General features: G+C 45.9%; 2 protein-coding genes across 4 annotated transcripts; one reads left to right on the forward strand and one right to left on the reverse strand.

Annotated features, from left to right (window-relative positions):
* Positions 1 to 6: 6 nt before the first annotated feature.
* On the forward strand, positions 7 to 6,470 carry LOC131110297 (uncharacterized protein C3orf85-like). 2 transcript variants are annotated; one of them, XM_078788390.1, is made up of 6 exons: positions 3,892 to 4,176; positions 4,524 to 4,635; positions 4,694 to 4,776; positions 5,804 to 5,928; positions 5,989 to 6,074; positions 6,220 to 6,470. In XM_078788390.1, exons 3-6 carry the CDS (start codon positions 4,725 to 4,727, stop codon positions 6,296 to 6,298), a joined length of 342 nt encoding a protein of 113 aa, XP_078644516.1. In that variant the 5' UTR covers positions 3,892 to 4,176; positions 4,524 to 4,635; positions 4,694 to 4,724; the 3' UTR covers positions 6,299 to 6,470. The 2 variants fall into 2 exon arrangements, with proteins under 2 accessions (XP_057919256.2, XP_078644516.1); XM_058063273.2 differs by lacking the exon at positions 3,892 to 4,176 and adding an exon at positions 7 to 147 and having other exon boundaries at positions 4,524 to 4,776.
* Positions 6,460 to 13,340, reverse strand: LOC131110296 (neuronal acetylcholine receptor subunit non-alpha-2-like). Of its 2 annotated transcripts, XM_058063264.2 has the most exons (8): positions 13,085 to 13,340; positions 12,511 to 12,579; positions 12,109 to 12,372; positions 11,319 to 11,470; positions 9,896 to 9,940; positions 9,678 to 9,787; positions 7,973 to 8,873; positions 6,460 to 7,903 (listed from the first exon to the last, which is right to left on the reverse strand). In XM_058063264.2, the coding sequence occupies exons 3-8, from the start codon at positions 12,185 to 12,187 to the stop codon at positions 7,730 to 7,732; spliced, it is 1,461 nt and encodes a 486-aa protein (XP_057919247.2). In that variant the 5' UTR covers positions 12,188 to 12,372; positions 12,511 to 12,579; positions 13,085 to 13,340; the 3' UTR covers positions 6,460 to 7,729. The 2 variants fall into 2 exon arrangements, with proteins under 2 accessions (XP_057919247.2, XP_078644515.1); XM_078788389.1 differs by lacking the exons at positions 12,109 to 12,372; positions 12,511 to 12,579; positions 13,085 to 13,340 and having other exon boundaries at positions 11,267 to 11,344.
* Positions 13,341 to 16,985: the final 3,645 nt, after the last annotated feature.

Below are 16,985 nucleotides of genomic sequence, written 5' to 3' on the forward strand. Positions count from 1 at the left end.
GAGGAGGAGGAGGGAAGCAACATGGTCGCTGTTTACAATCCTCAGTAAATACGCACTCTACATAGCCTTGAAAATAACCACAATAAAGTTTCTCTTCTTATGGATGCCTGACACTTTGGTGCGTTCCTTCGTCCATTGGAAACTAAGGTATGTACCATTACGGCCATGGTAAACACTAGTTTGGATGAAAACACGTTTTTTTGTCCCGTCGTCTTAATATGACGTCATAATTATGAGTCGTAATCGCGTTAATTACCGGACTGTTAATGATGTTACGCTATATTTTACGCAATAGTTGTACAACTTTCTTCACTATTAGAACTACTTTAATGTAAAGAAAGTAGAAGTGAACTGTTTGTGTTTGATTTCGATGACTGGCAACATTTAAAATGTACAATGGAACCTTGGTTAGCATGCGATCCGGTTAGCATGTTTGTGGTTAAATTGATGCCACTAATTAACCTCGGTTGGCATACATTCTCCGGTTATGGTGCATCTTGTCGTGTTGTTTTTGACATTGTGTAAGTTCTTAATGTATTTTTATCACAACGCCCTTCCTTCTTATACTTCCTATTAGCTAGCTAAGAAGTTACAACTAGCTAGCTAGTTGTTATAGTTTTACAATTATAGCTTTGCTTGTGTAAAACAATCTTAAATTAATATACAAGATGAATGAAGTCAAAGGAATTCTCTTCATGGTTGTCTTGAGGCTCTGGTGAAGGGAACAGAAATGGATATGAGCTGAGTGGCCTCCATCATCTGTCAGTGGAATAGCAGCCACTCCTTATTCAGAGCCACCTGGCAGCCCCCCCGGGAGTTTGCCAAAAGGCACCTGAAGGACTCTTGCACCGTGATAAACAAACATGTTCTGGTGTGATGAGACAAAGATTGAAGTCTTTGGTGTGAATATTTGGAGGAAACCAAGCCGGGATCATCACCCGGCCAGGAGCGTACCTCCAGGGAAGCCTGCTGGTGGCAGCATCAGGCCGGGGGGGATGTTTGCTGGAATTGTTGTAATAATATCCCGCTGGCCTGCGATTGGCTGGTGATCAGTCCAGGGTATACCCCGCCTCTCGCCCTAAGTCAGCTGGGATAGGCTCCAGCATATCCCGCGACCCTCACAAGGAACTACAACTACACCGGTCCACTCAGTTTCTAGTCATGTCTGTCTTGTCAACATCAACAGAAACATGTCAAGGTCAAGAGTAGGGGTGTCCAAAGTGTGGCCCACAGCACTTTTTAGGAAAAAAAATGGACTTTTCTTGGAAAACTGGAAAAATCAGCAGTAATTTTACAGTAATAAAGTAAAAATACTTGGAGAAAAAAGTAGGAAAACATGATTTTAGTAGCATAAAGTAGAAATTCTAAAGAGTTTTTCTATAAAAAGTCAAAATTGGGTTGTGAGAAAAGTCCATGACCACACGGATGTTGCTTGTCCTCGAAGGACAATCCTTTCTATGTGGGCTCCAAGATCCCAGACCCGGTCAGAACCGTTCTCTTCCACTAGTTTAGTAGTGAACCTTTTTGACCCTTCAGGGTTACCGTACTTGAAGCTCAGGTTTGCAAGAATGCAGAGTGGACGAGCAGCGACCTAAATCATGTTTGTTTCATCATCGGTACATAATTGAGATGAAATATTAGACCACATTGTGAGAAGAAAGGGCTGCTGCTGTCTATGATATCTAGCTATTGATTTGTGTGAGAAGGAAGTGGTACAGTATCTTATTCTGTCAAGTGCAACTGGTGCTGGCGTCCTGCGGTTTAAACGCAGGGCCGGCTGCGGAGATGTTTGTGCGGAGCGTACTGTATATAAACAGTCATCATTTGCCAGCTCATGGTTAATTCAGAAGACAATTACGGTCAAGTATGCAGATGCAGAGCCCACACAGGCTCATTTCATCACCACTCGACTGGGGGTGTTTATGAATGTAATCTCTGCAATCTCATTAACGATGCAATCAAAAGTTGGGCTTGTGGAACGATAACGCTGGTTTTCCACACGCATCGTGCTGATCTGCTCATATCTTGGCTATTGGCTATTGTCATCTCCAATACAGGTCTTGTATGGCTGAGATGAGGCTTGGCCTAATGAAGAGTGTATTTGTTCGATCCCATCCAGGCCCCGTGGTTCTTGTTCTGGTCATTACTCTGGGGCTGTCTGCCTCGTACGCAAATGAGAGCAGAAATAGAATGCAACAGGCAATGAGGTGGAAGAACTAGAAGGGCCTTATTCTGGTTTTTAAAGTCTTTTTCAAGAACCTCAAGGCACTCACTGACGAGTCCCGTAAGTGATGAAGGTGTGCCATGCCAGGTTGGAACCATGACAGGTGTAGGGAACCATGCCGGGTAGGAATACTGGGTAGGAACGGGTAGGAACCATGCCGGGTGGGACCCACGCTAGGTAGGAACCATGCCGGGTAGGAACCATACCAGTTATAGGAACCACACTAGGTAGGAACCATGCCAGGTAGGAACCACGCTAGGTAGGAACCATGCCAGGTAGGACCCACACTAGGTAGGAACCATGCCAGGTAGGACCCACACTAGGTAGGAACCATGCCAGGTAGGAACCATGCCAGTTATAGGAACCATGCCAGTTATAGGAACCATGCCAGTTATAGGAACCATGCCAGTTATAGGAACCATGCCAGGTAGGACCCACGCTAGGTAGGAACCATGCCAAGCAGGAACCATACCAGTTATAGGAACCATGCCAGGTAGGAACAACGCTAGGTAGGAACCATGCCAGGTAGGAACCATGCTAGGTAGGAACCATGCCAGGTAGGACCCACACTAGGTAGGAACCATGCCAGGTAGGACCCACACTAGGTAGGAACCATGCCAGGTAGGACCCACACTAGGTAGGAACCATGCCAATTATAGGAACCACACTAGGTAGGAACCACGCCAGGTAGGACCCACGCTAGGTAGGAACCATTCCGGGTAGGAACCATGCCAGTCACAGGAACCATACCAGTTATAGGAACCCTTCCAGGTAGGACCCACACTAGGTAGGAACCATGCCAGGTAGGACCCACACTAGGTAGGAACCATGCCAGTTATAGGAACCATGCCAGGTAGGACCCACACTAGGTAGGAACCATGCCAGGTGGGACCCACACTAGGTAGGAACCATGCCGATTATAGGAACCATGCCAGTTATAGGAACCATTCCAGGTAGGAACCACGCTAGGTAGGAACCATGCCGATTATAGGAACCATACCAGTTATAGGAACCATTCCAGGTAGGACCCACGCTAGGTAGGAACCATGCCAATTATAGGAACCAAACTAGGTAGGAACCACGCCAGGTAGGACCCACGCTAGGTAGGAACCATGCCAATTATAGGAACCATGCTGGGTAGGACCCTGGCAGGGATGAGACCCATCTGGGTGGGGGCCATGAGGGCATCCCAGGAGTCGGTCGGCAGGGAGAAGGTGGGCTGATGGTGCGTTTGCTGTTGGCTGGGTTATTTAGAAAAGCGCTAAGTGGTGGAAGGAAGGAAGCATAAGTGGTGAAAATGGTGCAAAGAGCGGAGGGAGATGTTAATTCTCTTATCTTTAATACATGAGCAGTGTTCCACTAATGGACTTAAATGTTTCGCCCTCAACATCTTGGCTCTCCAGAGCTCCTTGTGTGCCCCCCACCCCCACCCCACCCCCCTATTTTCTTCTTATCTAATCCATGTGGTCACAGACATGTTGACTTTTCTCCTGGTTGGGATGCTGAGGCGTCGTACAGCAGCAGCGTGTTTGTGTAGATTTGGGTCAGATGACGACGCTTTGTGTCTTACTATTTTATTTTCTTCTATTTTAGGCCGGGAGGGGGGGGCATTTCTCCCAGTGAGGGCTACACAGTGAAAAATGAAAGGATGCCACGTTGATATTTTGTAAAGCAACACGTGCAGATCTGCTGGGAAGTTGGATATCTATTGCTGCATCCCAGCTTCGTCATATCGGTGAAGAACTGGTCTGCCAGTGTACCTAATGAGGTGTCCTGTGTGAGTTCCCGACACGGAGAGAGCTCCAGTTACCTCGGTGATTAAAATAAGGCGTCCTTCTTAAATTCCACTGCCAGTCAGACGTTTGTCGATGATGACAAGGTGTATTATGGGACGTGAAAGAAAGGTCACACCTCCGACACTCAGCGAGGGAAAGGTGAGCGCGGTAACAAAGGTGGGTTGCTAGTTCGACTATGTTGATTTTCTAATCATCATTTGGAAATGATATTTCTAGATGTATATTGATACATGCATAGTGTGAATGAGGGCTGGTGATTGTGGTAAGACCCCCACCCAGTGGCGGAAATGTTATTACACAGTGATGACAAGGAATACTGGATATTGATTCCAAAGGAATTGTGGGTGAGTCCAAGTCGTTTGAATAACTGCCATTGAGCAAAACAAATCAGATAGTTGCCAGACTTTGCTGACACATGGACTACTGATTCATACAGGCTTGTCTTTATGAAGCAGCAGTGTTTACCGTGTGTGTGTGTGTGTGTGTGTGTTTGTTTTGGCCAGTTACCTTCTGAGGCATGCTGGTCCTCCCCCTCGGTGAAAGACACCCTTGTTCTTGTCCACATTCGTCTGTGAGATTCTCAAGTGGAAGCCGAGCTCGCCGTTGACTCCGCAGGTAAAGCTGGCCCTTTGGTGAAATCTAGCGTCTACCTCCACGTGCGTTCGTTTCACAGCATCCGATGCTTTGTCCCGCCTGACGCGCTCATGCTGAACGTTACTGACATGAAGTGTGTCATCCTGCTGGCTCTTCTGGCCGGTAAGTACCACCACCACCATCATCATCATCATCCGTACTTTGACACTCAATAGGAGTATCTTTACGTTGCATGAATATCTACATGGAGAAGTCCATGTTGATGGTCTTCTGCAGGCCAGACGGTCGTTCTGTCAAGTTCAGACGTTTTTTAACATCGTGAAAGATGAAAGGATGCAACTTTGCTATTTTGTGAAGCATCACACGTGCTAAGAAGTTAGATACAGTCCAGGAGAAACTGCATCTCAGCTTCGTCCTGTCGGTGGAAAGCGTAGCATTAGCTTCCACTTGCTCTTTTTCATATTTTTTATGTTGTAAATTATTTTTCAAATAGTTTTTTTTCATAACATTTTGACTTCTTTATTCCCATAATAATATTATTTAATAATATTTTTTCAAAACCAAATTTTCCAAAAAGTTTGTCTCTCATAATAGTATGACTTTTATTTTATATTTTTTTATATTTCTATGTTCCTAAATGACATTATTTTTCCTCATAATATGACCATTTCATTCTTGTGAAATTACAGCCTTAGATTAGGTTATAATACAACTTTTTTTACTTTATTGTCCTCAATATCCTGTCGTTATCCTCCATTTTAAATCATGTTAAAAATGTTTCACAATTCTTCTTGGCAATTTACTACCCTATATATTTATATTTTATTATCAATTTATTTATTTGTATTGTGCTGTTTGTTTATTTGTATGATCAATTTATTTATTTGTATTATCCTATTTATTTTTATGATAAATTTATTTATTTGTATTATCCTATTCATTTATTTTTATGATCAATTATCTTATTTATTTGTATTACCCTTTTTATTTCCATAATACTGTGACTTTATTTCCATAATATTCTACATTTCTCCCAAAAACAATTTTCCCAAAATGCTGTTCTTTTGTTTGTTTTTTTTAATATGATGATTTTTTTTAAAATAATTTTAAAAATATTTCAAGTACTCTTCGCTACAACACTTTGGACCTCCAACCTCGGAGGTTCCTACCTTGATTGTTGTGCTTTCAGGGGTCTTGGCGGCCCCCTTTGTGAAAGAGGAGGAAGCAAAGCGTTTCATCCGACTGAAGAGACAATCGGGATACTGGGACCCCCACCACTCTCAGAACCAGTGGGGTTACACCATCCAGGAGCAGGTGGGACCACCGCTAGCAGATGATGACGTTCTAGGTTCTCACACCGGTTCTGTGCCCCAGGCTAACGAGTACTGGACCGCCCTTAGAACAGACGCCCAGTTCTACATGGATATGGGCAACCTGATGTTTGACCGCTCTGTGGCCGAGTAAGTGGCGCAATATGGGGGACAGCCCCCCCACCACGTGGGCTGTTCCGCCCGGCAACAAGTGTCAATGAGCCGTTCCTTTAAAACTAACTGAGCTCCGAGATTAGAATCCCTGCTGCTTGCCAACGTGTGTTGTGTGTTGCAGCGAGAACAACAGGATGTACATGGAGATGTTGCGCAACGCTCGCGTTCACTTGGACAGCCAGACGGGAGGACGCAACTAGAAGAGATGGCGAGCGTCGCCGGCGTGGCGTTGGAAAGACCACGGTGGCTCCTGGCGGCCTTCCTGCACTCCTGATCCCCAACACCATATCACGTTTCCGCTTCTACTTCAGCTAGGAATGGTAGTGAGGAATGACTGGTGTGTCACAAATACAACCGTCAATCATATTCTTACATGAGGCTGTATCTTTATTCCAGACCGAAGAAGCAGCAATTTCAAACAAGTCCTTTATGCAAAAGACACTTGTTACCACTAGGTGGTGCTGTCACGCACTGACGTCTTACATCAGCACTTTTTAGTAGAAATGGTTGATGACATTATGGACGTTTCATGCAACACAAGTCCAAAATGGTTCATGCTAAATTACGTCAATTGAGTAGGAAGAACTAAAAATCATTTATACTTCATTTATACTTCAAGTCTTAGAGACGTAAAGGGGCCTCATCCCGCTCACTTCAGGGGCTTTATGATTGATACTGGACTCCAGGGGGCGCTACAGTAAGTTTTTTTTTCAAATAAAATGTATACCAGGGGTGTCCAAACTTTTTCCAAGGACCACATACTAAAAAAAAATAATAATAATTTTGATCTTTTGTAAAGCACCACGTGCTAAGATGTTGTATGGCGTTGCTAAGGGGTTGTATGGCGTTGCTAAGGAGTTGTATGGCGTTGCTAAGGGGTTGTATGACGTTGCTAAGGGGTTGTATGGCGTTGCTAAGGGGTTGTATGGCGTTGCTAAGGGGTTGTATGGCGTTGCTAAGGGGTTGTATGACGTTGCTAAGGGGTTGTATGGCGTTGCTAAGGGGTTGTATGGCGTTGCTAAGGGGTTGTATGGCGTTGCTAAGGGGTTGTATGGCGTTGCTAAGGAGTTTTGACTTTATTCTTGTAAAAAATGCTGATTTCATTCCCATAATATATTATGGACTTTACCCTTTAACATTGCAACTTTTTCTGCAACCGAATTTGCCCCATAATGCAACATTATTTTGTCAGTCTTTTAAAAAGTTGCCTTATTCTATGCTACTAATCATATTTCTCCTCCTCATATCACAATGTCATTCTCGTACTTTTATCCAAATATTTGGACTGTATTCTTGTGAAATGACTGCTATTTGTTCATTGTTCTTTTTTGGATGAAATCATATTTCCATAAAACTAAAAAGGAATCTTTGGACACCCCTGACAGGCTTGGATTGGGCAGCCTCCTCCTTGACCACGCCCACTCTACTGCGATTGGCCGACTCCAGCCCCCCAGTGCCAAGGTTGAAAGGAAGGAGTGAAGGAGTGAAGGGTGCATGTTTGCTTATGGCCAACGGTGCCTTCAGGCCTAAACGTACGCTGACGGTACGAGGAGTACACAATCATTCAAAAGGAAAACTACAGTATTCGTACGAAGTATTGATATACTCGGAGGCTAAAGCTGCTAAAGCTGCTAAAGCTGCGAGTTTAAAGGCGGCTCCTCACTTGCTATTGGCGGAGGAACTTTGAGGAACATGTGCAGAGCTGGGGTGAAGATGAGGATGGTTCCCAGTATGGAAACAGTCAGGAAGGCCCACAGGAAGATCCTGTCCAACACCTGGGCCACAAACTTCCAGTCTTGCACCACCTGGGGGGGGAAGGCAACATGGCGGTGAATCAGGAGCAGCGAGGCGGCGCTGAGAAGAGTGGAGCTCACCTCTCGGATGAAGTGTTCCTTGCGTATGTGTCTGCTGATGTAGCGCACGGAGTAGATGGCCTTATCCAACATGGCGGCCCAGGCCTCCTCCTCCTTCCCGTCAGCGGCCGCCTGGCCGCCGCTCGCCCTCGGCCCGCCTCTGCGACCCCTGGGCTTGACCTCGGGGCTTTCGGGGGCCAGCTCCGGGTAGTGGTAGCGGTCGGTGTGACCCCGCATGCACAGCAGCCTGGGCAGCTTCTGCAGGAAGAGGCTGCGGACCCACGGCGACATGGGGTGGTAGGTGGCCGAGGAGCGGTGGTGCACGTTGATGACGAACACGGTGACGATGATGGAGAGCGTGACGAAGATCATGATGAAGAGCAGGTACTCGCCGATGAGCGGGATGACTTTGGAGGAGGAGGGGATGATCTCCTCGATGACCAGCAGGAAGACGGTGAGCGACACCAGCACGGACGTGGACAGCGACAGCTTCTCGCCTTCGTCGGAGGGCAGGTAGAACACCAGCACGGTGAGGAGGGACAAACCCAGACACGGGATGATGAGGAAGAGCGTGTAGAACAAGGGCAACCTCTTCAGGATGAAGGAATACGTGACGAAGGGGTAGGAATACAAGCCGTCCTTGCGGTTCCCCCGGGCCCCCGTGGCGCTGAGGATCTCCCACTCGCCATTGTCGAAAAAGTCCTTGCGGTCCACCTGCTTGTCGATCAAGACCAGGTCCACCATGTGGCCGTCGTAGGTCCAGGAGCCGAACTTCATGGTGCAGTTTTGGCGGTCGAAGGGGAAGAAGGTGACGTCCATGGTGCAGGCTGACTTGTAACTGGCGGGCGGCGTCCACGTGATGACCCCGTTGTACTTGACGATGGCTTTGGTCATCAGGGAGCCTTCGAAGCGGCCGTCGGCGCTGGCAAAACGACAACACGTGATGAGTCGGGAGAACCTCGGGATCGCTTTTTCCTATCGTGTGGCTCGTTCCGACGCGCGGCCACGGAGCGTAGGACAGGAAGCCATCGTACGGCGCTGAGGTTTCATTTCACGGGATTCATTTGGAATGCCGCCGGATGGCGGAAACGGCTTTATTTAGCCATACTTTCACTACTCACACGTTGGTCAAATACTTATATATATATATATATATATACACTTATACTTATACTTAATACCGTACTCCAGGAATTGATATAAGAATAATTAGCACATCTCAGGTTGTCCGATGCTTTGGCACATTCTAGAATTTAACCGGAAAAATACAAATAAACAACAGTAAAAAAGTCAAAATATTACAAGTAAAAAAAGAGCAGTTTTACATTGAAGTATTAAGCAAAAAATCTGTTTTTTTAGGAGCATAAAGTAGTAAAATTATGACAAACTAGGTTGGGGAAATTTCTCTATGATGGAAATAAAAGCCATCATAATATGAGAGAAAATGAAATAAAATATCAATATTTGGAAAAGAAAACCAGCAAACCAGGAAAAAAAAGAGCAAAGACCGAAGTTCATACAGTTAGGAATGGAATATTTTCCCTGGTCTGATTTTCCAAAATGATTGGACATGCAGGTCAGGCGTTTGTCAAACCTTGCCCACGTCCTTAAAAGGAGGAAGTGATGGATTATGGGAAATGACATCTCCACAAGCTGGAGCTGCTTTAGCCGGGGTCAAATGTCAGGTTGGCGTTTTAACCGATCATCTTGTGTCAAAGAATCTTACTTCTCGTAGAGGACGATATCGGGGAGCCAGATGTTTTCCGATGGTACTCGGATGGAAGTGATGCCCCCGTATTTGTCAGGATTCCAGCGCAGCTTGTAGTCGATCCACTCCTGTTCCACACATCAGACGGAACACAAAGAGACGCGTTACCGACAGGATGAGAAACACGCGGGTCTGAAACCAGACGACCAACGTAGCAACGTAGCAAAGAAGCTCACCTGCCACAGCCAAACGTTTGTCGTCATGAGCTGGTTCTTCTCATCCTACAAACAAACACGCTTCATTACAGATGCAAAACCACCTCCGCGTACGCCGCCATGCTAGCATACAGCGTTCATGAACGTGGAACCCAGGGATCCAAAACTGAATTCTCGGCCTGGACTGCCCCAGTGGGAAGGGAAAGGTAATATGTGGTGTGTACACAGTCGTTGCGGCTGTAGCCTGCTGCATACAGGAGAGCTACAGTCGTTGCGGCTGTAGCTTGCTGCACATGGGAGAGCTACAGTCGTTGCGGCTGTAGCCTGCTGCATACGGGAGAGCTACAGTCGTTGCGGCTGTAGCCTGCTGCATATGGGAGAGCTACAGTCGTTGCGGCTGTAGCTTGCTGCATACGGGAGAGCTGTCACCTTCACTCGGACGTCGTGGTCATCACACTGAGCAGAGGTGAAGCGTGATCTAATAGTGGGCCTCGCAGCAGCCAATCAGGGAGGATCAGGGGACCACACATTGTCGCCGCTCCGTCTCTTGTCTCTTCCAGTCCAAAATTCTAAAGGGGGGGGCTTTGTTTGCAGCTCACGAGGCAGGTGGAAAATGGCGGGGATGAATATTTCACGGCAGGGAGCGTGCTTCATCCATTAGCATCCTCCATTTTCCTCCCTTTCAACAAACCAAAGCATCTCATCCTATCAGAGGCAGCCTCTGAAATATTCAGAAGGAGCACTCCAGTAAGAGAAGCGTGAATCTCAAAGCGTTCCCGATCTATTTTCAGGAGTTTGGGAAGTTTCGAAACTCAGATTTATACAAACACAGAGAAACATCTGCTGGTGCATTCACTGAACATTAAAGTGGACCTTATGCTCCACAGAAAGCTTTCTACATCTTCCACAATCTGCACCTATTCCAGCTGGAATTCATGCCACCCACGGCCCACCTCCGGGCACGCCCACTCCGCTGTGATTGGTCCCACTCAGCCAACAGATTGTGCAGCTTGTACCGGGGAATGCCCATATAAGGAAGTCAAGCTGGTGACCTGGTACAAGGCTCACTGTGATGTCACAAGGAGCCGGCGTTAGAAGAATGCAAGCATTAAGAGCCATCCCAAACGTCTTTCAGCGTTCCTGATCTGAAACTCTGGAATGGTTTCACACCAGAATGCAACATTCTCACGACATTTATAGGTCAGAAAACTGGAAAAAGCATCCTAGGTCGACTTTAAGCCGAGGTCACAACCCTCTTACAGACGGTCTACACGCAAAATATAATACAAGTTTCAAGACGGCCACAGTTTGACTCTGGAACAGATAATTTCTATTTACATTATTTCCAGTATAAAAACGTCCTAGCATGTTGCGTCCCTGAAGAAGGGGTACCAGTCTAGGTCGGTAGGAAGTCAGAACCGTGACGTCAGAATTCCCTCCTCACCACATCGACCAGCTGGGAGATCTTAAGGCCGAAGCGGACCTTGATGGTGTCGTTGGCGTGCTGGATGGGCCTCACCCAGCGCTGGTAGCCTTGGAAGAGGTTCTTCAGCAGCGCGTCCTCCATCTCCGCCAAGGACACAAACTCGCTGGGAGCTAGCATGAAAGAAGACACATGGGGGGTCAATCAGACAGACGCGGGATCGGTAGGTGTCCTGCACGGAAGGCAAATGTAGAATAAGACGCTTTTGAAGGGGAGCTGTCAGCACAGAAGGCAGAAATACTTTTTTTTTGTCTTATCACATGAGGACGATCGTAAAAAGCACGACTGCAGAGTGGAAAGATAATCTGCACTTTTTATTTATAAACACACCACACTCGTGTTTTTGTTAATTACCATTTTTTAACATACTTTAGTCACACTTCATTTCACCTTTCTACATCCTTCCATGTTATTTTCTTCCATTTCTTCGGCTTGTTAGGGACAAGAATTGAAATGATTACAATTGTTATCATTATTACGATTATTATTATATGTACAGTGTATATGTACGCAGGATGAAAGCTATTTTTACCACATTAGCACACCAGCTAAAGAACATAATAAAATCTGCTTTTACAAAGATGATGAAGTCATTCATTTAAAAATATTATTTCATTGTTTGTTGTTTACAGAGGTGCATTATTACTCTATTGTCATCTATTGTACTCTATTGTATACTAGTGATACAAGTATTAACCATACATACAACATAACAGTACATATTTATTTGCCATGCATTAACGGTTCTTACTGGTGATGGAGGCGAAGGACATCGGGCTGGATGCAGCCAGGAGGAGGAGGAGGAGGAAGGAGGGGAGCACCAACTTCATCTTGTCCTGTGAGCTCCTGCAGCTTCTCTTCACGAACGTCCACCAGCCCAGAAAGACGTCGAGGTTCCCGTCAAATCCGAGGCGGACATAGCGGGGTCCAGCGGGGGAGAGAGCCGGCGAGTACACTCCGCTTGGAGATTCACGGTGGCGGAGGAGGAGGAACGGATGTGGAGGGGGTGGAGCTTCTGGAATAAACATGGAGGAACTTTTATTAGTGCATAGCGATCATATAGTTGTCCTTTACACTACTTATGTATGTTTTAATAGCATAAAATACAGTACAGACCTTGAAACAAGTAACAATTTAATTGAAACATACATACTGTATGGATAGTTGATGAGTCCTCGTTGTAGGATGGACGTCCATGACTCAAAGAGGCCACCGGAGGGCGCTAAAAATCACATCGCAATAGCCAATTTAAGTCCATTTAACACTTACACTTTTAGCACATTATAGTCCTATATGCAAAATCAAGGGAGGCAAGGTAAGTTTTAACATTAATGACATTAACTTTAATTAATTATAACAGCTATTAATTATTATTAAGCGTTGAGCCACTACTTTCCAGGTGAGTGTGTGTGGGAGTGTTGCGTTCAGTGTTACGAACGCCAACAAATGAGTGGGCTACCAAATGTCCACTAGTTCTAAAAGACTATTTTACTATTTTGATTGATATGTAAGAAGATGAGACTGCCAATATTAGGAAGTGGTTAGTAATTCACAGATGACCACACTTTTCATGTGCTAAGAAACTTGTAGGCTGAGCGTGTGAAAAATCGCAACCTGAGGTGATAAAAAAAACAACACACTCACACAAAAACACAACATGAGCACGCAAACATTAGGCTGGTAAAGTCCATACATATTATACAAGTTAGAATATAACATTAACATACCTGATAAGATAGCCTAGCATAGCGTCTTCTTCCAGTTTGTTTTTATTTCCGGTGTGGATGCCCTGTGGGGCGCTGCTGCCTCTTACTGGCCAGTCTGAGTACTGCATCACGTCGCTATAAGAACACCATTGGTGGTTTATTGTGCGGGGTACAGAATATAATAGAAGAAAATAATTGAGAATGCATTGTGATACATGTACATTTGTTCCAACGTTTACAGATAAGCCCAATGATGAATTTCAACAGCAATTGGAAGCAAAATACATTTTTACTGCAATGAGCAATGGAGGTGGATACATGGGAAGTATCGGGTTCCCAAGTTAATGAGGCAAACAAGCACATTTTCTGTGTTTTAAACAAATCTCCAACAAAACAAAACCCCTGTCCACGGGAAAACACATTGACATCGTCCATCAATGTTGTGCTATTAGCTGTAAATGACCCCACCTCGGATAAGAAGAAGAAGAAGACGGATGGATGGACGGATTGTGTCATCATGTATCACTGGTTTTGAACCATTTCCTCCATTCGACATGACTGATCCTACAGTGGATGGACATGATTGATGGCGTCGTACAACCAACGGTATACAAGGAACAGTAGCTATCATATTTTCACAGTCAATTCATTGACATGAAAGTTTTAGAGAGCCGTTAGCAGTTAGCATCAGAGCACCATCAGATATCTCGGAGATACGACCGAAAAGCCTGCAGCCAACAAAATAAAAGACTCGCTCTAATCGTTCATTTACGGCATGGCCGACTATGACACACCCCGCCTATGGAGCGCATCTTCATCTCCTCTGTCCTCATCGTGGGTTACAGAGACGATGAGGGGGTGGGGGTGGGAGGCTGATTATCACAATGAAATTATCCTGATTTTCTGCTCCACTTGGAGCCAGGGGGACGAGCAGCTGCTGCCTCCCAGATCGTCCCGTACGCCGCCTCCCTTCTAATCATTTGGAAACACAAATTCTTGTGGGCGGGAAACCTGCCGCTTCCTTCCATCAGGACCCTGGGCAGGCAGCTGCACGTTGGTCCTACATTTGCATGTGTGCTGCCCTGGCTGGTCGTCTCTTCTGTTGTTGCATAATTCCCGTCTGCATAATTTGGCTGGGTGCAGAAATATTTCATAAAGGAGCAAACAGCTGCGTCTCCTCACGCCTGCAGCTTTTTGTTATCTTATAATAATCTGTTTGTTATTTTAAGCCTTTTAAAGAACTGGTGATAAAAGCGGCAACGGGACCCAAAGAAGAACGTCGGGTCCTAAAGTCGCCACCGGCAGCTTTTCTTGGAATCAGACGAATCTTGAGTGGCTGAGAGGCCACGGCGTGCAATTCTAGGAAAGGGAATAAGAAGTGGATCAGAAGCGGTTTCACATCGGCGGCTTTTTACTGCATCCAATTGGAGTTTGGCTTTTGTTGTTGTCAGACCTCGAGGAACAGAAGCGGCCAATAGTTATGGTTAAGAGACTCCCATGTCATTCCAATCTATGGAAGTCAAGGAATAACGAGGGAAATAATCACATGATGATGTTTGTTGATGTTTGCTATATCAATATATTGACAGTTACTATGGTACCCATTATGGCATTGGATGGTACGTGACAAAAAAAAACTTTAACTATATTAGGAAAGCAGGAAGTGAACAAATGTAACAGTTACTGATTGCAAAAGTACCAGATGGAGGGGTAGGATTGAATAAGCTTTGCTTCTTCCTACTCCTTTTGGACATGTGGAACTGGGAACTGATTATGGGATGCATTCAATTGTAATCTGATGCATGTTCAAATAAATAAAACCATTACCATTACCATTACCATTACACATGAAGTCATGTCATGAGGGGATGATGCAGTTCTACAGGACCCCAGAGGGAGGGCAACCAGAACTGGTCTCTGGTCTGATGGCACCTCAATTTGTGATTCAAAGTACGAGTGAATCATTGAGGTGGCATCCAAAATGCAACTGGATTGCGTGTTTGTTGGACAATGCAAATTGTGTGTGTGCGCGTCCAGAGGCAGTAGGCAGAATGAAGCCTGGCACATCAAACATGTCCGTCATGAGATGTGAGTCAGCTGTGCTTCCCGTGCCTCATCTGCACGTGTGCATCATGCATGAATATGCGCTAGCTCCAGCGACGGTACGTGTAGGTAAGAACATCATCTGGAGACCACGCACCGCATTGATGAAGGTCAAGAAGTTGGTTTTGTGGGAGTCGTGCGAGTACGGGACGCTGTTGGAAGAGGTGACCTTAATGCCTAACGAGGTCCTAACGAAGCCCCAGCACAGCCACAACGTGCTCTAAGTGTGTTACTATATGATGACTGCAATGGTGTCACATGACATGGTTCAATTTGGCAGGAAGACTTATGACCCACCTGGACCAGGGTGTCCAAGCACTGACATCGAAGCTAAGGGAATGACACGGCAAGCTGGTCTGCAGAGCGACGTACGGTGATACGTATCAGTGACGCTGCGTATAATCGTGTCAGTGTCCATGACACGATCACAGGCGCTCGATGAGTCAAAGGGAAGTGTTGTGTAACCATCCACCGCCTCTGGACCCATGAAGATAATGAGGCGCCTTCTGTCACGTCGCATATGCAACACGTCACGTGCGCTCAGAGCTGCAGTGACAGCATCAGGAGGACTTCTGGCTGACAATATGACATTGCGTCTTCAGTTACATGTGGACTTCCTGTTAAAGCGTAGCAGACGGGAATGCATCGGCTTTAATTGTCCTGTTTTACACGACTTTTTAACATTTTAAGACGTGCTTTTTAGAGTCTGTTGGTCCATATCTTGACTTAATGCTGGCATTTACATCGTTTAAAAGGGCTTGAATGCTAATGAGGTGTACTAGTACAGTATTTGTCTGCAGTACTGTCCAACGATATACACTTTTTACATATACACTGTAACGCTGCAGTCGTCCAACATCCAACCTAACGTAACCTGCACCGCTATCGCCTATAGGAGGGGGACCCAACCTTTTTTGCACCATGGACCGGTGTGATTTGGGTCTTTTTTTCACGGACCGGCAGAAAAATACCGCAAATATAAAATAAAACGACGGGACTGAAAGCAAATGTTAAGTCCAGGGAAAATATAACCCACCCGCTGAATCAGTGGGAGGCCTGAGCTAGTTTCGTTAAGACGAGATGGTCCCATCTAGGTGTGATGGGAGACAGTGATTCGTTAATAAATTAGTTATTATTTTTGTGCGGCCCGGTAGCAAATGCGCCACGGACCGGTACCGGTCTCCAGCCCGGTTGTTGGAGACCCCTGGCCTAGAGCATTTCTCACGGCAGCCAACTTTGGTGCTGGTGCAGATCCGGTTCAGACCTGGAGTCAAACCAGTGTTGACCGACATTTGGCGCTCATATTATTCTTCACGAGAGCCACTATGGATGTTTCAGTTGGATTGACGCAAGGGACCGTATCATGTCCTGCTAATAAGGGCATGCAGACGTTGGCACGGATGATACGGCAGAATCAGTCTGACGTTTTTAGTTTAAAACCTAAAAGTTGCCAGAAGCGTCGGTGTCGTTACACCACAATACTCCTTCATTTGGTGGACAATGTTCTTGAATTTAACTATAAATATTCATCTGGTCTTTCTGCACAAGTGCATGTGCTTTTATACGTGTGTGCGTGAAATGAATTATTTAAAGAAGTCTCCTCCACTTATCCACGGTCCAGCGGCCTCTGGCACGTAGCGTTCTGCCCACAGCGGCGCAAGAGACCCGAATTCGGCTGCGTCACCCCAGTCTCACCCAGCAGCACCCGCACCGACTTCTCCATCATGGTCGCCTCGTCGTTTGCGTCGAGCGGCCCTCAGCAAGAAGAAAGGAGACATGGTAACTGGTCTTTCATCACAGGCTTAAAAACATCCCGATA

This window comes from Doryrhamphus excisus, linkage group LG22 (assembly GCF_037039965.1).
Source record: "Doryrhamphus excisus strain RoL-2023G ecotype Guam linkage group LG22, RoL_Dexc_Guam_v1.1, whole genome shotgun sequence".
Lineage (NCBI taxonomy): Eukaryota > Metazoa > Chordata > Actinopteri > Syngnathiformes > Syngnathidae > Doryrhamphus > Doryrhamphus excisus.

What these genes read in the sequence shown, in the direction of transcription:
- LOC131110297 (XM_058063273.2), top strand. Translation starts at nt 4,725, where the DNA reads ATGCTGAACGTTACTGACATGAAGTGTGTCATCCTGCTGGCTCTTCTG. An exon ending in GTTACACCATCCAGGAGCAG is followed by an intron (nt 5,929 to 5,988) that starts GTGGGACCACCG and finishes TCTGTGCCCCAG; the next exon opens with GCTAACGAGTACTGGACCGC. An exon ending in TTTGACCGCTCTGTGGCCGA is followed by an intron (nt 6,075 to 6,219) that starts GTAAGTGGCGCA and finishes TGTGTGTTGCAG; the next exon opens with CGAGAACAACAGGATGTACA.
- LOC131110296 (XM_058063264.2), bottom strand. Translation starts at nt 12,187, where the DNA reads ATGAAGTTGGTGCTCCCCTCCTTCCTCCTCCTCCTCCTCCTGGCTGCA. An exon ending in TCTCCCAGCTGGTCGATGTG is followed by an intron (nt 9,941 to 11,318) that starts GTGAGGAGGGAA and finishes GTTTGTTTGTAG; the next exon opens with GATGAGAAGAACCAGCTCAT. An exon ending in AGGAACACTTCATCCGAGAG is followed by an intron (nt 7,904 to 7,972) that starts GTGAGCTCCACT and finishes TTCCCCCCCCAG; the next exon opens with GTGGTGCAAGACTGGAAGTT.